We start from the raw sequence: 23,188 nt of genomic DNA, 5'->3' as shown, positions 1-23,188 counted from the left end.
TTTTTTTTTTTTTTTTTTAAATTTTTTATTTTATTTATTCATTTTAGAGAGGAGACAGAGAGGGACAGAGAGAGACAGAGAGAGACAGAGACAGGAGGGAGGAGCTGGAAGCATCAACTCCCATATGTGCCTTGACCAGGCAAGCCCAGGGTTTCGAACCAGCGACCTCAGCATTTCCAGGTCGATGCTTTATCCACTGCGCTACCACAGGTCAGGCTTTTTTTTTTTTTTTTTTTTTTTTTTTTTTTTACCAAGCTCTTCTTAACACCTGAGGCAGAGGCCATGGATCCATCCTCAGCGCCTGGGGCCAACTCGCTGCAGAGAGAGAGAGAGAGAGAGAGAGAGAGAGAGAGAGAGAGAGAGAGAAGTGAGAGAAGTGAGAAGGGGTGGGGTGGAGAAGTGGAGAAGCAGATGGGCATTCTTTCTGTGTGCCCTGACTGAGAATTGAACCCAGGATATGCACACGCCAGCTGACGCTCTACCACTGAGCTAACCAGCCAGGGCAGATACCAGCATCTTGCACTTGATAAAAGGGAAGACTGAAAGCCTGGCACTGAGCAAATCTTCCATGAAAGCTTGCTATCCTCACTTTGTGCTGAGTGTTAGGAGCAGTGAACTGCTTCTTCCTCAGAAATGGCCGACACACTTTTTCCCTGTCTCTTCCTTCCAAAGATATCAAAATTTTGAAGAAGTTTAAAGAAGATTCTTTTCTAAAGAGCATTTTATGTTCCTATGCTGGACTGCACAGAAGGGCCTTATAATTCATTGCTTAAGCTTCCTTCATACTCACAGAGAGCAGTGATATACTGCAAGGTAGATAGTCCAGTGATAGCTGCTCATGCAGTATGCTTGGCATGGTTTAAAAACACTTCACAAATACTAATTCATTTAATTCCCACTACACCCTTCAGAAGTAGGCACATTTAACATATGAGGAAACTAAGACATAGAGAACTAACTTGCCCATAGCTACGCAGCTGTGTGAAGCCAGGATCGGGACCCAGGACTGTGGAATGCTCCAACAGCCATGCTCTGATGTACACAGCTCGTATGGGGAATAGTGCATAGAAAAGATTATCATCTCATTTTGTATAGGTATAGTTTATTGCTGTGTGATTGCTTAAAGGGCACTTAGAATAGCTATACCATGCATTGTACTGTGATAAAAGTTGATCTCATCTGTCACCATCCTTGAAATTGGATTTTTACCTTATGCATATGTTTTTTATTTTTCTTTTAATTTGAGAAAATAATCCAAATTATAACACTTATGTAGAGTGTAGTGAATGAATGGTGGAAATAAGGGAATTAGATATAAATTATTTCTGTGGAATATCTATAGGTCACCCAGTGTTCTGGGGGTACATGCAGTGGTGTCTATATTCTGACAAGATCGGGCGCGTTCAGGGTGGTATGGCCGTAGACTGGTGTCTATTTTCTTACCCTTATGTTGCCCTTGGTAAAAGTGAAGTATGTATATATAAATAATGGCAGCCCCTAGGGGAAGGGCACAAGAGCAGCCCTTCCTATTGTTCACACTTTCAGTTAAAGCTTGTCTTCTGATGGCAGGGATGCTAGTCCTTGGCACCAGTGGTGGATAGGTGTGAATTGCCACCTGATATCCCTGAGAATCATCCTATTTAATATCCTCACTTTTGGAGTGATTTTTAACAGCTCTGGAAAGGTAACAGTTCCCACCTAATTTATTTCCCTCATGACTTTAACAAAGTTTTAAAAATAAAAGAGAGGTGGTAATAAAGCATGTATGAAACATATGGAACATAAAAAAAAATGATTAAATGAAACTAGGAACAAGATAGTAAATGCTTATGAGAGACTAGAAAGCCCGGTGGTCATACGAAATGACCGCTGTTCTAGATATTATAAATTGTAATTAAAATGATTTGTGCAAAGGTGTCTGCTAATTCAAACTGAATTACCCAGGGCAGGCGGCGAGGACACTCCTTTGCTTAGTGCCCCACGGGGTTTCCCCCTTCTACTTGCTTAATTGCTTAAGGTAGAGTGCAATGAAGGAAACCACTGGCAGTACATTTCTTAAGAGCCACTGCTAGCTCAATAAATAAAGGTGATTTAAATAATAAAATGTTAATTCACATGTCATAGATCTGTTTGTACACAACGTTTTTTGTGTAGATCTTTCCATCATTTTTAAGCTCGCCTTGCAGAGGATCATCAATTATTTTTAATTTTATGTCCGTTCTTTCACGAACTCTTGAACAGGCAACATAAAGTTGACCATGTCCAAATGCAGGCTCAGGTAAAAAAAATGCCAACACGCTTAAGCGTTTGTCCCTGAGACTTATTGATGGTCATAGCAAAGACAAGTTTTACAGGAAATTGTCTACATCTCAATTGAAACGGCAACCCTGTTTGAGATGGAGCCAAATCAATTCTTGGAATGACATGTATTTCACCTTTAGAGGAGCCAGTCAAAGACTTAGCTATTATGACATTATTTTTCAATTGGAGAACCTCTAGTCTTGTACCATTGCAAAGACCCCTTCTGGTGTTAAGATTTCTTAACAGCATAATAATTGCTCCAATCTTTAACCTCAATTTGTGAGGTGGCATGCCAGAAGGCGACAGACTATCTAAACGTGCCGAACTGGCTTCTGAGGGATCAAGTATATATAATTGAGCAAACTTTCTTTTCCCGTCAGAAGGATGCAAAGTTCCAGTTTGATGGTAAACTTGACCATGAAGTCGAAAGCAATAAAGTCCTGGTCCAGGCAAGCCAATTGGTTTGTTTCCCATGGACGCAAAAGCAAACGAACTATTAGTGGATCGAATGCTATCCATGTACTGTTTGCTATTTGGATGCTGATTAGTCAATAATTTATTCAAGAGTGGTGGATAATTCTCAATTAGTGGAACTACAATGTTTCCATACTTGCAACATTGAGAAAATCCTTTCTTGCCACGGTCAAATCAATTAGTTTCTAACTTGAAGTTTAAGGACTGACAGTGTTCACATTTAATATTCATGTCACCAGAGGAATGCTCAAAAATTAAAGTTTCTCCGTTTGAAACTGTTTTAATCCTTTTTGCATTTCAGTCAGCATTATTCTGTCATTTTTTTGCATTTCTCTCCTGCCTTTGTTCAAGGGACTTATTTTGTCGAGACAGGCTTTTTTGTCTTGCATCTGAGGCAAGCCTTGTTTCTCTATGTTCATCAGTCTCATTTTGCCAAGAAAGACGCATTTGCTCTGCGACTGAAGCAAGCCTTGTCTTTCTCTGCTCAGTGGTTTCTTTTTGTAGAGAAAGCCGTTTTTGTGCAGCTTTAGCTCCTTTTCTCTCCTCTTCAGTGCTGTATTTTCTAGGAGGCATTCTTAAAAGAAATTATGTTAAGATGTAGTTTTTATGTAAAACAGATGATTGCCAATGCAAACAAATGTTCACCTTCCCCCTGACCTGCTCAATTTGCGTTCAGCCGTGGCAACTTCACCCCATTGGCTAGTACAGTTACACAAGCAACCAATAAGCTATCGGCGACAAACAGACACTTAAGCCGCATATAATAAAGATTACGAAGAAATGAAGATGAAAGGCATATCCTTATTTTGATAAAAACTTCCGTTGTAGAGCATTGTGGCCCTTTGTTTTAGCTGTACAACAGATGGACATCACGGTACTTTGTCCCCACTTGAAGTCTACATACTACATAAAATTTCTCACATATCTTTTGACTTGACTCCCAGGTCTCTAGCTCTGCTAGAATTACCCTTTTGCTCATATAGACTTTCATGCTATATGCCAAGAGCAGAAACCAACCCTCCCCCTCAGTTATTTCTAATAAGCTCAAAGGTTTCATAAAGAAGTCTTATATTTACTATTCATTATTAAGTCTATGTGCTTATTATTATTATAGAAATTCTGACTCTATCAAGATACAAATAATGATGAATTTCTGGTCATTATGGTCCTGTGAATTCAGTAGAAATTTTCTTGTCTTCTCTATTTCTTAGCAAAAGATATTATGACACTGTGGGAAAAGCCCCAACCTAGGTATTAGTAGACAAGAATTCTAATCCCAGTTGTGCCGCTAACTAACTGTGTGACCTTAATGGAAGCACTATATTCTTATGTGCTCCAGTTTGCTCAGCTGTGAAATGGAAGACATCAAGTTTCATGATCTCTACAATCCAGTCCAAATATAAATATCTTATTATTTTCTACATAATATATAAATAGCCCTAAATTAAAAATGGAAATATTTTCTACAGGTAGCAATTTAGCCACTAGCTCTACATGTTATGAATGTTTCGAATGCATTTTTTTTCAAGCTTAATCTAGACATTCAGATACTACTGGCCAGAGAGTTACCATTTTAGTGAAATGCTTTCATATTTATTCCAACAGATCAACTGATAATGTTCAGTTATTTTAAAACATTTTAAATTAAGCTCAGAGCACTCTATTCATCTTTTATTGGAGGTATGGTTTTTAGGCAAGGATGATTACTTTTATTTTGTCTTATATGTTGACATTTTCAAGAATAAATTCTATTTGTCTATTCAGGGGTGAGCAAAAGTAGGTTCATAGTTGTATGTGAAAAGTTTATTCTCATGTTATTTTTAATTATTATTTATTTGTATTATCACTGTAAACCTATTTTGCCCACCCCTGTATATAAATATGTATATAAATTACTGCCTAGCATGCACCTGTAGAAAATTATAAAATTTCCTGCTTAGACTACTTACAAGTTCAAAACTAAAGCTCATTAAAACATAGATACATGTTTCCTTTTGTAAAATCAGCTTTATAAAAGAATTAGTCTTACATTTAATGTACTCTGTGTGTATTCTTTATAAGCTATAAGAATAAGTTGAACTGATATTTTCATATTTTAAAACCACAATACTCTAGTACGCAAATAATTACTGAAATACTTAATAATGTTTACACTGTCAAGTGAGTCTGTATAATTAGTTTTCCATGACTAGATAAGAGTGAAGGAAGTTAATTATATATTTAGAGGCTCCTGCACTGGTTGATTTGTGGGCAGGTAGTTTTACTGTCAAAGCCTAATTTGCTAACATTTTCTGATATTTGATGTGACTTATAGTTGATATTAGTTTAGTTCCGTCTCCCGTGTTCATTCACTCTTTTGATGTGATCTACTCCATTTTCCTAGTAGCAGTTACTCGGCGAGCTGTCAGAGGTAACCACATTTGTTCCCTCATGGCACTTCTTTTTAATATAATTTTCTGGATTCAATCTCTGGACTTAACACCCTCCAAATGTTCCAGCTGTGCCTAGCTTTCACTGCAGAGTTCCAAAGAGACTAAATTTAGAAGAAAAATGTGTAGGTTAAAATTTTAAGAACAGTTCAATTTTAATAGCTTTGTCAGACTTGCTTGCATAATTTCCCCTGTGAAACAGTGGCTTGCATGAATCAGAGCTTATCTCTAAATAACTTTCTTTAATCCTGGAGAATTTCTACTCAGCTTTAGTAACTGAAGAAAAGTGACTCATTCTGACTTAATGATCAATAGGAAAGTAAATTTTCCATGGAGTGTAGTAATTCTGACTTATTTCAGAGAAAGAGAAAAGACAGAGTTTGTTTTAAACAGAAATTTAAATATATTTGTGGGAAATAAAAGGCAAGAGTTGGGAAGTGACAGTTGTGATGTAAAAGTAGATCAACACTAAGGTAATCAGTCACCCAGTATGCTCATAACTGAGGGGTTTGCAGAGACATGGGCCTCTCAGTGTTAACAGTGAAAATTTGGGGGGAAACAGAAAATTGGTCAAGATTTCTTTTTTATCTTTGAAGTTTCAACACCCTTGGTTCAGGAAAGGAAAGGAAAGGGTGCAGTTCTCTCCAAAACTTTCAATAAGTTGTGGGTACATTGGAGTCATCAGTTTTCTACCATCAGCCAAAAAATAGCCAACAGATACACACTAAATGGTTGGTGAAGGGGAGGGGAAAAGACGGGGAATGACATAGGAAAGTGACTTCAAGGGCCAATACTGATTCTGTTTCCTCTACACCAGGAATGACAAGTCAGTTTCCAAAGTAAAGCTGACAGATTGCTACTTCAGAAGAGGGTGCAAGGATTTGAGGAAGGCACTTTTCCCCCTTTTCATTTCAGGGGTTGGAAGCTCAAGGCAGGAAAACAGGACCAAGGAAAGGGGAAAATATGCAAGTAAATAAAATTACAGTGTAATTTATGAAAAAATTTCATATGGTTTCTCTGTATCTTCATCCAACATACGTGCATATGTACTATTTAAGCCGTGATTCTGTTGGGTTGTATTGATAGAGTGTCACGTCCAGCAATGGCAGTAGAACGGAATGAGGCACAGGAGACCCAGTGAGCCTGTCTCCAGGCTTGACTGGGACAGTAACACACAGAGGGCTCAGTTCTCACAGCATTATTTGATGGATAGCAAAGCTAGCTGTTCTTGTTTTTATGAAAGAAGAAAATATGAATCATAGCATGGAATGCAGAGCTAATAGCATTTTGTTTGTTTTTTTAAGCTTTAAAAACAGCAATTTAAACTCTGACATTTTTGAAATCCTATTGTGAGAATTCACTAACCCTTCATGTAATTATGTGCAAAGGACATTCCTGTCAAGAGAGCATTGCATATATTTTTATCAGATGACTTTGGTGTGTGCTAAGTATTACATTTTGATGATGTTTGCTGTATTTTGATTGCTTTAAGTATTTCATTGGCCCAAATATAGGAATGTTGTTTTGTGGGGGAATTATCATCATAATAAAATAAACTCTTTAATATATTAAAAATGATTCTAGGCCTTGGCTGCTGAGGGAGTCAGCACTTTCTGCTTCTCCCCCACTGGACGCCATGGCTTGCTCAGTGCCTCTCAAGCCCTATTCCTTCCCTTCCCCACCGCCTCTCTCCTTCCCCTTCCTAAGTCTAACAACATTGTAAACCCTTCTATCATTTCTGCTTTCATCCTTGCTTTCTACTCTTCCTACCATCTCCACCCACCAGCTGTTGAGTAGTAGCCTTTAAAGAAACAGTAGAACAGAACCAGGATCCTGCCCACGCTGGTTTCCACAGGTGTTCCTCATTTGCTGTGAAGGCGACTATGAGGATGGTCGGTGTGTTGTTTTTTGAATAATGATTTAATTAAAAGTGATATTTTGTGTGGTGTGTGTTTTTATGTTTTTGATCTCTGTGGAAATTGGGGAGGCCTCTTTTAAAATTCCATTACCTTATATTTGGGCCAATTTAGAAATTAAGAGTTAGTAGTACTGTTCTACCCAAAGCACCAGATTACCAAAAGGCCTGATTTTTGCATTTTATCTTCTGATCCTAGATTGAGAATATGTAACTAAAATTGTGTGAGTGTAATATCTAAACTTTACTCAAATTTTAAGTCCATTTCTCTGTATTGTTGTACCAAATATATATATATGTATATATATTATATATATATATATATACACACACGTGTGTGTGTATATATATATTATATGATAATTGGCGCCTTTTGAGAATTTGGAATTTGTTATAATGCAGCTTTCTGTTTGTTAAAATTATTTTATTTAAAGTTTTAACTATTGTGTGTAGTTTAAGAGGGAATAAACATAAATACTGTTTTATAATAGCCATAATGAATTGCAAGTTTCTGAAAGTTATTGTATGCTATCACATCTACCTTTTTTAATACAAATTCCCATGTGGCCTTTTTTCTAATATGTGTTTCTGAATTTCAGTCATCATTATTTAATTCGACCACACGATTCCTTTCACCAGCATCCGTCCCACAGCATTCCCATTTTAACAAGGAAAATATCTAATTTTTTTCTTTGTGTGATAGAGACAGAGGGACAGATAAAGACAGACAGAAAAGGAGAGAGATGAGAGGCATCAGTTATTCATTGCAGCTCCTTAGTCTCTTTAGTTCGTTGATTCCTTTCTCATATGTGCCTTAACCATGGGGAGCTACCGTAGAGCAAGTGACCCCTTGCTCAAGTCAGCGACCTTGGGCTCAAGCCAGCAACCTTGGGCTTCAAGCTAGTGACCTATGGGCTCAAGCTAGCAGCAACCATGGGGTCATGCCTGTGATCCCTCGCTCAAGCCAGTGGCCCTGTGCACAAGCCGGATGAGCTTGTGCTCAAGCCAGCGACATCAGGGTTTTGAACCTGGGTGCTCTGCGTCTGCGTCCCAGTCCAGTGCTCTATCTACTGTGCCACCGCCTGGTAGGGTGGAAAACACTTAATTTTAATAAATTAGCATTAAGATGACAGTACAATGGTCTGACTTGACTATTAACATTTTTAAATTACTTGTGTAGTTTAAAGCAAAGTTCTTTTATCTACTGAAATATTGCCCCTCTTAACAAATTACTTAGAAACAAAATTAAACTTTTTTTAATGTAACATATTTAAATAAGGAATAAATAGTGCTTTATGTTATGGATATTTAGGCTTCCAGTGCAATTAGAAGTTTTATTAGTGGAAATTATAAAATAATTAGAAAATTTTCACCTACCCAGGTGGTATGTGAGTCCTAGTTCAAACTTAGTTTTCTAGACATTTTTTATGATTATTAGTACTCCTCTTTCCTGTGGGTATTTTTGTTTGACTCAATTTATATTTTGATTTTGAACAAATACGTCAAGTATTTCAAAGATGATTTTTAATGATTAGTATACTGGAGATGTATACATGTGTATGTGTACACATATATACATAAATTTGCTATGGATTGCAAGTAAGTTTACAAATAAATCACCAAAAATGTCCTATCAAAGTATAATTTGTTTTCCTAGGCCAAGTTTACAGTTTTATGATTCCAAAGGAAATGTTTGTTTTTTTATAGAAACAAAGGATGGAGTATGGTCCAAGAACAACTGATCCCCCCTCTGCTCCATCACCTCCTCCAACACCAGCTCCTATTCCTGTCCCCCTCCCACCAACCACTCCAGCACCTGTTCCTGTGTCAAAGGTCCCGGCGAACGTTACCCGCCAGAACAGCAGCTCCAGTGACAGTGGTGGCAGCATTGTGCGGGATAGCCAGAGACACAAACAACTTCCTGTGGACCGTAAGTTTCACAGGGAGGCAGAACATACACAATGCATTCTGAAAATGAAAAGTACCACTTAGTGAAATGTTATTTATTATCTATTATCAAATATAAATAAGTCTTTTATATTTGCATGATATTTGATAGACTGCAAAGCTTTTCACCTAGTTTTTTTATTCTTCAAATAATTCTGAGAAACAGGAAGTTCTCTCTGTTCTCTGATGTGTGCATTTCTATACATATTCTAAGTATTGTGGTCGTTGAATGAAGACTGGAGCCAGACAACTTTAGGGTGCAGAGTGACACATCACTTACTGGCTGTGTGACCGTCAATAATTCAGTAATCCTTGCTACTTCAGTGTCTGAAAAGTGGGGGAAATAATGGTTTCTACTTCATAGGATGAAGATTCAATGAGATAATGCATGTAAAGCATTTAGATCAGTTGTTCTCAGGGATGATTTAACCTCTTTCTACAGGGACATTTGCTATTGTCTGGACACATATGTTGATCACAGTTGAGTAGATGCTATTGGTATCTAATAGGTAGAATCCAGGGAGGTTTAGCCATGTCTTTCAGTTAACAGGACACCCCCAAACTCCCAACAGAATTATCTAGCCCACAATGCCCGTGGTGCTAAGGTTGAAAAGCCCTGACTGATTTTGACCAATAAGACATATTGTAAGCCTGACCTGTGGTGGCACAGTGGATAAAGCGTCGACCTGGAAATGCTGAGGTCGCCGGTTCAAAACCCTGGGCTTGCCTGGTCAAGGCACATATGGGAGATGATGCTTCCAGCTCCTCCCCCTTCTTTCTCTCTGTCTCTCCTCTCCCTCTCTCTCTCTCCCCTCTCTAAAAATGAATAAAGAAAATTAAAAAAAATATATATATATATATAAAATAATAATCTTAAAAAAAAAAGACATATTGTAAGTAGTCAATAAGTATTTGCTGGTCTCTTTATCTGTATCATCATCATAGTTTTCCTGCCCCTTTTCCTTGTGTTTGCTATTCTGACATATATACACGCACAGGCGCACTATCTTAATATAATCACGCTGCCAATAGCAGTTTCAAATGTGCTCTCCAAATCCAGATTTCATGGAATTTAGATTTCAGCTTTATTCTTTCATAAATTTAAATTTGAATTTTTATTTGAATGGTTTCCATGAAAACCAGATTTAAATAAAAAGAAAAGATACTGTGGCTAACCTGGGATCATCCTTGTTAGTACTGGGAACAGCAGTGTAGATAATTTGAAAACTGAATCTAATTCTATTTTTTTAAAGGTTTTCTGCTTTATTTTGTTTTTAATTTTATTTAGAAAATTAAATTTAACAGAGTGACATTGATCAATAAGAGTACATAGGTTTCAGGTAAACATTTCTACAGCATTTGAACTGTTGATTATGTTGAATACCCATCACCCAAAGTCAAATCATTTTCCGTCACTTTATATTTGTCCCTCTTCACACCCTTCCCCACATTCCCCTCCCCGATGTCCCCTGCCCTCTAGTAACCACTTCACTTTTATCTGTGTCCATGTGTCTCAGTTTTATATCCCACCTATGTGTGGAATCATCCGGTTTTTCCTTACTGCATAGAGCTGGTGTATTTAATCTTTGTTGTTTTAAAACATATTATAAAATTACTTTGCCTTACCTGTACTTGATATATGAAAATTCTTGGAAAACTAAAGACAGAAAGGCATTTCTTTAATATAATAAAAGTAAATAAAGGGGGTGTGTGTGCATGTGCGCATGCATGTGTGTAAGAGACAGTTTTCATTCTTTCAATATGGTCTCTCCTAGGGCTCAGTCCTGGGTTCTTTTCTCTATAAACATACTTTTACTGGAGGTGATCCCTCTGTTCCCCTTTCCTGCCATGCCATCTGTACTGAAAGAAAAGGAATGACTCCTTGCTTTTCATATCAAATCTCATATCAAATTTCATATCAAATCTCATATCAAATCTTCATATCAAATCTCATCCGACATCCAGATGTATGTATTCAACTATTAATGTTATAGCTGAGATTTAATGCTTAAGATTCAAGTTCAAAACCAAATCATTGAATCTTTCACTCTCATTTTATCCTATTGTTTTTCTCACTGCTGCAAATCCTAGCCACATTCAGTTGTGGTTATTTTTGATAGATTAAAAAAGAAAAAAAGAGAACACTAATACTATTACTATTTAATTGTTCTAGAAATCCTCGTTAAATGCATGAAGCATAAGCCTATTTTATACATTACTATCTCTCCCGAGGGGTAGCCAAGTTAAAATCACCTTCTTATCTACATCTTGACCTTACCAAAAACACTAATGGAAAAATGAAGTTTAGGGGAAAACATTCAACTCTTTGCAGGAAAAACCACTGTGTGTGTGTCTCTGTGTGTATAAGTATACACTACTAAATTTAAAAAAATATTTGTATATTTTTAAAAGATGTTTATGTTTTTTTCAAAGATACTAAAGACATAGTTTTGTGATGAGAAAGTTTTATAGATGTTTTTATTGATTTCCCTAAGGAAAAAAAAATTTCCTGTTAGAAATTATTGTTCCTTCTTCATTCTTACCACAAGTTTGTAACATTTCCCTCTGCTGATATGTCAGGACAATAATCTTGGACACTGTGGCGCTCTTCCCAGGCGTAGGATCAGAGTTCATAGGCATCCAGCCCCCATTTGGACAGTCTGTGGGCTGAGACAGTTTGTTCTTTGTCCTAGTCTAAGAAACTAAGAATAACCTAATGGGAAAGAGACATAGTTAGAATACTTTAAAGATAGAGAACTCTCCTGATAATTGTGACTCATCGTTTTGAAGTCTGTTTTTCATAAATAAAAGAGTCACATTGGTATAGAAAACATAACCTCTCTCCCAAAATTAACCCATGTACTTGTTTCTTAAAATAATAAAAATTTACTTTTACTTATATAAAGTTTCTTTTAAAGATATCTCAAAAGTATAGTTTGACATTAAGTAAATAAATTTCCTTTTATAAAACAAGTTTTTTTATAGCTTTTTCTTGAGCACTTTTGGAGAACATAGTATTTTCTGAATGAATGTTGGGGCTTTTCAGCAGTCTTTTAGATATTCATTAACAGCCAGATTTCTCTTGAAATAGGCCTTATACCTATATTCTCTGTCCCTTACAGCCTAGACTTGTGATAAAAATAAAAAAGAACTATAAAGTGAATACTTTCTCATAAAACATTACCAAGTAGCCAGGAACAAGGAAAAAAGTCAACATGATTGTTTTTAAAATGTAACAAGTAGCAAGAGCCAGACTTTTTACAGAAGTGTAGCTATGTTGCCCATTCAAAATATCTGCTTGGAGCCATGTGTCATATAAGCTTTTCAGATTGATTTATTGCAGGGATTCAAAAGGTTTTCCTTTCATCACTTTTGAAGATATCAATGCTTTAGTTGTTTTGCATTTCTTCCATTTCCTTTGAAATGTTAGACCTTATTATTTGAGTTTAATCTTTCGTAATCAGAAGTGTTACTTTAGAAAGAGGTGTAAAGTTAGTCTGGTTTGTTGTTATGTACTAGAACATTGCAAATGGAAACCAAAAGCTAGGAACACATTACAAGAGGTTTTTGTACTCCCTGGACGGTGATTATGCTGTGGACAGCAGGTGATTATGCAGTAGCTCAGTCAGTAGATAAGAAAATAAATCTTAGTGTGGTGATAATTTTTATTTTTTATTCCTTAGAGATTACTCATATGCTATATGGCCGTATATGATGTAGTGTTTTAAGAGTTAACAAAATAGTATTTAAATTTTTTAAAATTAATTAATGTTTGTTTGTTTTTTACAGAAACGGAGAGTCAGAGAGAGGGATAGATAGGGACAGACAGACAGGAACAGAGAGAGATGAGAAGCATCAATCATTAGTTTTTCATTGTGACATCTTAGTTGTTCATTGATTGCTTTCGCATCTGTGCCTTGACCGCAGGCCTTCAGCAGACTGAGTAACCCCTTGCTCGAGCCAGCGACCTTGAGTCCAAGCTGGTGAGCTTTGTTCAAACCAGATGACCTGTGCTCAAGCTGGCGACCTCAGGGTCTCGAACCTGAGTCCTCCGCATCCCAGTCCAATGTTCTACCCACTGTGCCACTGCCTGGTCAGGCTAAAAATTTTTAATTTAAACAAAAAGGGCTATTTATTTATTTAAATGCTGTAATTAATAATAGTTTCTTTCACTTTAATTTTTTTTAAGATTTTATTTATTCATTATAGAGAGGGAAGAGAGAGAGAGAGAGAGGAAGGGGGAAGGAGCAGGAAGCATCAACTCCCATATGTGCCTTGACCAGGCAAGCCCAGGGTTTTGAACTGGCAACCTCTCTTTCACTTTCTTTAGCTTCTTTCCTCCCTCTCTTGTCCCTCCCTTCCTCCTTCCCCCCCTCACTCTCTTTCTTCCTCCCTCACTCCCTCCTTCCACCCCCTCCTCCTTCCTTTCTCTTCTTTTGATGACTTCTTCAGAAAGCTTCCTGAAATCTTGAAGCATTAAAAAAAATTGAACTGGAATAACAATACATGATTTTTTTCACATTTATTTTCCAGAGACACCAAGCACTTTCTAAAATACTTGGGGAGGGGGGATTATAGTATAATGGTCAAAAAAGCTGCTTTAGTGACCTGGTCTTTGCCACATGCAAAGTTAATTAAATGGATTATTATATCAGGTCTTTGTACTTAATCCTTGAAAGTGATATACAGTTAATGTATCTGTGTGTGTGTGTGTGTATTTTTTAAAAACAGAATCGTATTAGACTCCTCTCTATACATTTATTTCTTTCCCATTTTTCTCATAAAGATCTGTTTATATGCATTTTTTCCCTTATGCATGAAATAAGTAAGGGAGAGATATAGCAGGTGAGTCAAACAAAAGTCATTTCAATGACTATGGCCATAATATGGCTATGAATCAAAGTCAGGAAAACCAGTTCCAGCTAAATTCTGCTACTAATTAACAATGTGATTTTCGACACTTCATTTCTCCTTCTTTGGCCTTTATTTTCTTGTCTAATTATTTTCAGGGCTTTCTTAATAATGCTTTTCAAAGGCTCTTAGTGAAAAAGTCAGCAGAATGCCTCATTCATTCATATATTCAGTGGTCATTTGACTCCCTACTGTTCCAGATAAAGCAAATAAAACAGGCAAAACTTTCTTTTCACCTCAGGCATATATTTTAATGAAAGAAGATAGATAAATAGTTGATAGCAAACCTTAGACAGTGCTAAATATTCTGGAGAATGAAACCTATGAACTAGGAGTGCTGGCAGGGAGGAGTTTGCAGTTTTAAATGGGGAATTCTAGAGGAGAGGAAGCTTGAACCACGTGGCTATGTTGGGGGGAAGGATTCCTGCAAAGGCTCTTAAATTTGAAGCCCACCAAGGAAGTCATTACGAGCGACAGGAGAGGTGTGCAGGAAGAGAGCAGTGTAGTTGGAGGCCATGTATGGCCTTTTCCTGGGAGTAATTTGAATCATCTGGGAAGGTCTGGAAGAGAAGAGTTGCAATATCTGACATAGATTCCAAGGGATTCGTTACAGCTGTTACAGCGAGAAGAGAGTGAGGAGTGAGGGCTGGAGTGGTTGAGGAGCAGCAGGGAGACCTGTGAATAGGCTGGTGGCTTAGACCAAGCTGGCAACAGAAAGAAATGGAGTGGAGTGGTTGGATTTTCAGTATATATTTTTTTTTTTAGATTTTATTCATTATAGAGAGGAGAGAGAGAGAAGGGGGGAGGAGCAGGAAGCATCAACTCCCATATGCGCCTTGACCAGGCAAGCCCAGGGTTTTGAACCGGCAACCTCAGTGTTTCCAGGTTGACGCTTTATCCACTGCGCCACCACAGGTCAGGCTATTTTCAGTATATTTTGATGATAGAATGAACAGGATTTGCCGATGGATTGGATGTCACTGAGGACAGAGGGGACTCAGCATAGCTCCAGGTTATTTTGCCATAAGAACTGGAAAAACAATTATCATTAACTAAGTTGGGAAGTCTGGCATAAAAGGGAGCTTCAGGAAGAAGACAAGCAGTACAGATTTCGACTTTATATTCGAGACACCTGAATGAACATGTCAAGGAGACAGGCGGCACATGTGGATCTAAAGTTCTGGACGGAGAAATTAGTCATTAACTTTTAAGTGGCATTTAAAGGCAAGAGACTAACCTCAGCGGTCACTTAAGAAGTGAATGCGGCACGGAAGAGGTCCCGGGATTGTGTGTGTTCTGGAGCACTTTAATGTTACCTAAACAGGGTGAGAATATTCAGGATAGGATACTGAGCAGGCGAAGCTGGCAGATAGGAGGGCAGTCAGGAGAATGGCACCCTGAAAGCTCCAAGTGCTTCTGGGAGGGATCACCGTCCACGTTGCTGATAGGCTGAGACAAGTGTTTCTGGGAGGGATCGCCGCCCACGTTGCTGATAGGCTGAGACAAGTGCTTCTGGGAGGGATCGCCGTCCACGTTGCTGATAGGCTGAGACAAGTGCTTCTGGGAGGGATCGCCGTCCACGTTGCTGATAGGCTGAGACAAGTGCTTCTGGGAGGGATCGTCGTCCACGTTGCTGATAGGCTGAGACAAGTGCTTCTGGGAGGGATCGCCGTCCATGTTGCTGATAGGCTAAGTGAGACAAGGACTGGGCTTGACCTCTGAAATTTAGCACAGTGTCTTAGAGGAAGGAGGCCAAAAAGCCTGATTACAACAGTATTAAGAAAAAATTGGAGAACAGGAATTCGCTCGTGTAGACAGCTTTTCACAAAGTTTTGCTAAAAGAGGAGCAGAGAAATGGGCAGTAGCTGAAAGGGGGCATGGGCTTATTTAAAGGCAAAAGAAATAATAACAAAATAATGGTGTGTTTGTATGCTGATGAAATGATTCAGTAAAAGAGGAAAATTGATAACAGCATAAGTAGGGGAGACATTATTGTCCAAGTATTTAAAAAGAGGACATTGGAGTCTAGTGCACATGTTAAGAGGCTTGCTTAGGAGCATGGAGACAGCTTATCTATAATGTAATAGAAAGGCAGGCAGGCAGTGTGTATAGGGAATGTGCTGGCAGGGGAAGACAGATGGTAGGGAAATTTACAGAGATAGTCTAACTTTATGTTTTTCAGAAATTAGGAAGGTGAGATCATCAATTTAGGGAAAGGATTGGAGAATAGGTGTTAGGAGGTTTACAGAGAAAGGCAATATTAAATATTTGTGTAACATTGCTCAATTGTATGGTCAAGGACAGTACAGGATTTTTTTTTTTTTTTTCATTTTTCCGAAGCTGGAAACAGAGGCAGTCAGACAGACTCCCGCATGCGCCCGACCGGGATCCACCCGGCATGCCCACCAGGGGGCGATGCTCTGCCCCTCTGGGGCGTTGCTCTGTCGCATCCAGAGCCATTCTAGCGCCTGAGGCAGAGGCCACAGAGCCATCCTCAGTGCCCGGGCCATCTCTGCTTCAGTGGAGCCTCGGCTGCGGAGGGGAAGAGAGAGAGAGAGAGAGGAAGGAGAAGGGGAGGGGTGGAGAAGCAGATAGGCGCTTCTCCTGTGTGCCCTGGCCGGGAATTGAACCCAGGACTTCCGCACACCAGGCCGACGCTCTACCACTGAGCCAACCGGCCAGGGCCAAGGACAGGATTTTTTAACCTGACCCTTCCTAACATTTGGGACTGGATAATTCTATGCAGGAGGCTTACCTGTGCATTGTCGAGTGTTCTGTGTACTCCAGGTCTCTGCCTACTATATAATGATAGCATCCTCCCCCCCCCCCCCCCCAGATTGTGACATCCAGAAGTCTCCCTAGCCATTGCTAGAAGTGTCATGGGGTCAGAATTTTCCCAGTGGAGACCACTGGCCTAAGGAAATGTGGTACGACTGTCAGAGCATTAACAACCCGGCTGAGGTTCATATTCATGAATTTAACATGAGATCCTTCAGCACTGATGTGTTAAACTCGGTATGCAGGTGCAGATGCAGAATAAGCAGAAAGTTAGACTTAACAAGGGTTGGTGTTTTGCCAAATGAGTACAATGAAGAGAGAAAAGCTAGGGAGTGGTTTTAATAATTGATCATGGAATTTATACTGAATGACGGCTAGAACACCAGTTCTAAGAAAACTTCCATTCATATAAGTCTTATGGGGTGGAAAGCTTATTGGCACTGGTGTTCTGGAGGGGGTGAGCTATGTTAGGAGTTTTCACAAGTAACCTACTCCGTGTTGGTGTGCAGGGAGGAAATCTCAGATGGAGGAGGTGCAGGACGAGCTCATCCACAGACTGACCATTGGCCGGAGTGCCGCCCAGAAGAAGTTCCACGTGCCACGGCAGAGTGTGCCAGTTGTCAACATCACTTACGACTCCACACCGGAAGATGTGAAGACATGGTTACAGTCAAAGGGGTTCAGCCCTGTGTAAGTCTCTTTGGGAGTACTTTACACTTTGTGTATAAACATGATTGTTTTCAATTTAGTCACTAAGATGTCACAAATGACTGTAGGAATGTGAGGCCCAAACTGCCTTTGTTTCATGCTCAGGAAATGACTAGCTATTTACAGCCAAACAAAGAAGTGGAAGAAGCAGCAATAACTATCTTTTGATGGCACCCCATTTTCTAAATGGTGGTATCTGTTCATCACCCATCCTATTAGTAATCTGTCAGCAGCTTTGAGGCTGGTGGCTTTCTCCTCAGTTACACAGCAGAGGACTGGGCTTAGCTGGACTCTCCAGACCACACAGGGCATAGAGCAGAATCTTTGCTTCTGCTGCAGAATGCAGATTCCAGACAAATAAAAATAGATAACTTTACTACCTATCATAGATCATAATCTAATAGGGCTTTTCCGTTAGTAAACCCATGGTGAAGTTTCTAATTTACCTATAATTTGTTAACAACTTATGCATTTTTAAAAACTTTCTTTACTTGATTTTGAATCTTTGTACAGCCTCCTAAATTTAAAAAAAAATTGTTACAGTTTACATTCAATATTGTTGTATATTAATTTGAGGTGTACAGCATAGTAGTTAGACAATCATATTCTTTACAAAGTTCCCCATGGTATTTCCAGTTACTGCAATATTATTGACTATATTCCCTGTGCTGTGCTTCACATCCCCATGACTATTCTGAAACTACCAATCTGTACTTCTCAATCCCTTCATCTTCTCGCCCAGTCCCCCAACCTCCTCCCCTCTGGCCACCACCAGACTATTCTCTGTGTCTTTGAGTCTGTTCCTGTTTTGTTTGTGCATTTATATTGTTAGATTCCACATATAAGTGGAATTATATGGTATTTGTCTTTTTATGACTGACTTATTTCACTGAGCATAATACTCTCTAGGTCTATCCACACTGTTGCAAATGGTAAGATTTCATTCTTTTTACGGTCATTTATTACTCATATCTTTGGTCTTCTCTCTTCTTCTTAAAGAAGACCCTTTAACATTTTCTGGTTTGGTGGTGATGAACTCCTTTAGCTTATGTGTTTTGCTACAGTGAATTGTTTGACTAATACATCTTCAAGAGAACTTGAATATTATAGTAACTGAAAAGCAAGATACATTGGTTAGTCAATTACCCGAGTACTAGAAAGTTATCTCTTCCTCACATGAAACATCAAATTTTAAGAAATTGGTCCTAAACAATAATGATACTAAACCTAATTGGCCCTTTTCTGTTCCTTCATAATCATCTAACCTCAGGGTCACCATCATGAACATCCCTTGTCATTGTCCTGACTGAGCACTGTAATACCATTTTATGAGGTCCGATGTATGGAACACTTAGAAAAGAGGTTATAGCAGGCCCAGAAAATTTTCTATTTTCTTTTTTATAGACAGTATTTCTAATGCTCTACTTATTTTTTCTCCTTTTTTTTTTTTCCAGGACTGTCAACAGCCTTGGAGTATTAAATGGTGCACAACTTTTCTCTCTCAATAAAGATGAGCTGAAGACAGTCTGTCCTGAAGGGGCCAGAGTCTTTAACCAAATCACCGTGCAGAAAGCTGCATTAGAGGTATGACTTGTCAACCTAGGGTGGTGGTCTGCATTTGTCAGAAGTGTAGACTGCTAATTGAAAGTTCTGGAGTCATCTGTTTGTGTCCATATTGGTCAGTTTCCCTTTCATATGGCGCTGAATTAAATTTGAGTTAGCTGTTGTAATTTGTCACTGTAGACCATCAGTGACCATTTGCAAGGAGATTAATGCGTTATAAATGCTCATGTAACATGCAGCTCTAGCATATGGTTTTGGACATTTAATGAAAACATAATGTTCTCATTTTATATGCATTAGCTATTTCTGTAGAAATTTTTATTTTGACACAGTAATGGACTTCTTGAATGAGTTAATGCCTTAAGAGGCTGGCACTCTTTTCCTGTTTTTTATATTTAGTTTAGAAATTCTAGTAGGTTTAGAGGTTATGAGGTCTTAAAACCTAGCTGTGTGTCTTAGTCCTGGTTATACATCTGAATAGTCAGAGGGAAAATATTAGATAGGGTTCATGAATGTAGGGAGCCCTGAAGAGTAATTACTTAGAGTTGCTCGTTGGGAAACAGAAAAGTAAATGTTTTCTAGATTGGACATACTTAAGCTTCTAATATCCTTCTCTACTTAAAGTGGGCTTCGTAGGGGTAGTGGTTTCCAATTTTTATGTCTCACATCTCTAATAGCTTTCATGGACATTTTACTGGGACTCATGGAAGGGTACAGGCTTTGATGTGAAATTGGTACATAATTCTCTCTAGCAGATATATTATATAAATTCAGTAATCCACTCAGAATAAAGAAGCTTCAAGCATACAACCCTGTCACTGTTCTCAGTAGGAGAATTCTATTTCCCTTGGAAAGTTTCCCTGCAACATTGATCTGTAATTAGGTTCTCTACATATTGAATCTGAATAAGGAATTATATCTTTTCTGAACCAATTTACCATTATAATGCATTCTAGTTTTATTGAAAGCATGTATACAGGACTTCCTAGGGGTATTATGAGAAGTTTCACCTCCTAGCATCTCTGGACTCTGCTAGTGCAGGCTCCTTGTCATTGTCACATGCCCCCACTGTGCACGTCCTCCTGGCCTCCGCTCCTGGGCCTCTGGCTGAGAGCTGATGCAGAGACTGACTGCCTGAGCTTCCTCCCCTTCTGGGGCCACCTTCCCACCAGGCCCTTCTCTTGCATCTAGTTCATTTCCTAGATTACTTCACTGTGTTTGGGGATACTTTCATTGATAAGAGCAGGATAAGGAGGATGCACAGGGATTTAGGATGGCTTGGAAAGGAGAAAACCTAACTTGCTGTCAGAGGGTCAGGACCATACGGAGGGAAATGAGGTATTTTGAGCCCAGTCTTTGGCTCAATTTAGACTCCCCTAAAGGCGATGAGTATCTTCCTTGAGCTAACCAGGCTTCGTTGTTAATTTTCCATCTTAGTATGCTTGTTGTGCACATGCTTTCCTTCTCCCAGGGCAGCCTTGAACTTTTCCTCCAAGAGATATTAGAAGAAAAACACAAAGGACTTTTACCCCAGGCTCTTTAATTATGTGACCTGCAGCCTACAAACACACCAGTAACCATCTTGTCCAAACTATGTTTATTTTTCAGGATAGCAGCGGCAGCTCCGAATTGCAAGAAATCATGAGAAGGCGACAGGAAAAAATCAGTGCTGCTGCTAGTGATTCAGGAGTGGAGTCTTTCGATGAGGGAAGCAGTCACTAATTTCTTTGTTTGTCATTAAACTCCATTTAAATTTTTGGCATTATTCCAACGTGCTTTGTTTTAAGAAGCCATGAAGGGAATGTCACATTTTTATCTCTTGTATACTTTATTTATCGCCATAAAGTAATAATGCAAACATAAGTAAGTAGAGGACTTGCTTCTGGGCCCATTATTTTTATTAAAACTGAAAAATTTTTAATAGAAATTTTTGACCTTTGGAAATATTTTGTTTACTGAGGTGAGGTTTTCTTTATTGGATTGATCGTTTCATCCTCATCTCAGTGTATAAGCTGGCATTTTTGACAGTGGTGAATTTATGTATTGCAGCAAAACAAAGATAATTGCCCATGATTCAAAATCTAAACAGTTCCAGACTTGCCTGTGACTATGGTGTCTGTCATTCAGGGTATAGTTATTTTAGGCTAACCTCTGCTTACTTGAGTCTCTTTTTGACACACTTAATGATAGAATATTATTTCAACTTATTTAAAGTTCTTAATGCCAACACTTTTTTTAAAAAATTAAAACATTTACTGAGCTGTAAAATACAGCAAGGCCTTGGACATGCAAATAGGAACCCATGGAGCATTCCCAAGCATTTTATCTGTCGTGGCTCTGTTGATTGCAGTTACTTGTATAGCTTGTATTTTGATTTAGCTTATATTCTGCTTATTATCTATTCTGTGTTCTTATCTATGAGAAAGCACAAGTGGAAAAGAGGTCATATATATTCAAAATATGTCACAGGATGTAGCCTGCCTTGGTGTGAGTTACAGTATTTTGCTTAATGAAGATCTCTGTTCTGAATATTGATATTAGTAGTTAAGAGAAAATTGGGGCCATTTTATGTGTTTATCTGTGTCAAGTTTTTCTGGAATTAAAGAAACACTTAATTTACACATATGTTAATCCTGTGAAAGATTCTAGATATAGAAAAGAAAGATACTTAACCTTCAACAAATGTTATTTTTGAAAACACAATTTTTGTCATTAAATGTTATATTATTTCACATATATAAAACAGATGTTATGTAAGAATGTTGTATATTTTAACCTAAATTCATTTAGAGAAATTATCTAGATTCATTAATTTTCATAGTGCCTTTTTCACATGAGTCAGCTAGAAAGTCTGCAATAAACAGTATTTGCTGTATGTTAATCAGTGGCTTCTGCATCATTGGTAACAGGGTTCTTTGGTATGTAGACGGGGTATCAAGGTTGAATGGAATAGGAAAAACAGAGGCTCACCCTTTTATATTAGGTTTTTAAAAGGTGATTTTCTTTCAGCATATTTTTCGGTGGATAGAAACCAGTCTAGAGTACTTTCTTCAATTGTTTCTCTTCTTTTCATCTCTCTTATTTTATCAACTTTTCCTTTTGTTGTCTAGTCACAGTTGGTCACAGTAGTAAAAAGAAATTTACACCGCACTTATGATCATAGTGTTTCACAGGAATGCTTTATTAGATATCTACAGTAACTCCATGAGCGAACTGTATTTTATAGATAAGAAAATTCTCCCCCAAATTACAAGGGATATGGGAGTCTCCCATTTTTCATTTCTCACTCTCCCCATAACATTGCCCCTCAGAGAAAGTGAAAAAAACATGACAATGATGAAGAATTATTGTAGATCTTTTCTATTTCATAAGAACTGATACACATTTATCACTTAGTCCTTATTGAAGATGTCTGAAGATAAAAGGATAAAACAAAGTAAGATAGAAAAGGTAAAATAAACTGAGTATAATATACTATACTAATTAATTAGTATAATTTATAATTATGTCTTTATGCTATAAAATTCCAAAGGAAAGTGTCACAGGGCCATGGGAACAAAGGAAAGAGTTGGGTTTGATGGGATTTAGACTCTTGAAGGAGAGGTCCTACAGTATGTGGACCCAGACATCTGAGGAGTTTGGTCACCGGTTTGAAGGAAAGATTTACCCCACAGCTGGCAAATAAACCTCTGAGAAGAGGGCACAGCCTAACTGGTGCTGTTGCCTCAGGAATTGAGGAAAGAATTTACAGATCTTCAGAACTGAGACTTGGACCTCTGGGTAGAGCATTCCAGCCAGCTAGTACTCAGATTTCTGAGAGGGCACAATAAGTCTGCTTCTGGGAACTGGGGAACACCAACCCAACTGGTAACTGGAACTAACTGGGAATCAATTGCAACTTACAGAATGAATTACGATGATGATAATGATGGGAACAGGAAGTAGGACAAAAAGGATCAAGTCCCTCATCTCCCTCTGGCTTCCTATTTCTCTGTGGCAGGCTCTGTTTGGCACACACCACTCAAAGCCCCAAATCACAAAGATGAGAATAAAAGGATGGATTTGAAAGAGAGAAAAGTGCAATGACTAACCCATTCCAACTCTAGCTACTTAGCCTCTATACTTTTCAATGCATATTAATTACATAAAATAATAAAGAAAT

At 38.2% G+C, this 23,188-nt stretch overlaps 1 protein-coding gene across 4 annotated transcripts in view; it reads left to right on the top strand.

Moving 5' to 3' along the window:
- EPS8 (EGFR pathway substrate 8, signaling adaptor) overlaps positions 1 to 21,907 on the top strand; it is a 189,681-nt gene extending 167,774 nt beyond the window's left edge. For all 4 annotated transcript variants that reach the window (XM_066264549.1, XM_066264547.1, XM_066264546.1 and 1 more), the window contains 4 exons: positions 8,827 to 9,049; positions 17,265 to 17,445; positions 18,918 to 19,047; positions 20,635 to 21,907. In XM_066264549.1, coding sequence (XP_066120646.1) covers positions 8,827 to 9,049; positions 17,265 to 17,445; positions 18,918 to 19,047; positions 20,635 to 20,748 — 648 coding nt within the window. In that variant the 3' untranslated portion in view covers positions 20,749 to 21,907. The remainder of the gene's footprint in view (positions 1 to 8,826; positions 9,050 to 17,264; positions 17,446 to 18,917; positions 19,048 to 20,634) is intronic.
- Positions 21,908 to 23,188: the final 1,281 nt, after the last annotated feature.

This window comes from Saccopteryx bilineata, chromosome 1, assembly GCF_036850765.1.
Source record: "Saccopteryx bilineata isolate mSacBil1 chromosome 1, mSacBil1_pri_phased_curated, whole genome shotgun sequence".
Classification (NCBI taxonomy): Eukaryota; Metazoa; Chordata; class Mammalia; order Chiroptera; family Emballonuridae; genus Saccopteryx; species Saccopteryx bilineata.
The sequence above is the reverse complement of the archived record's forward strand: the minus strand, read 5'-3'. Positions and strand labels throughout refer to the sequence as shown.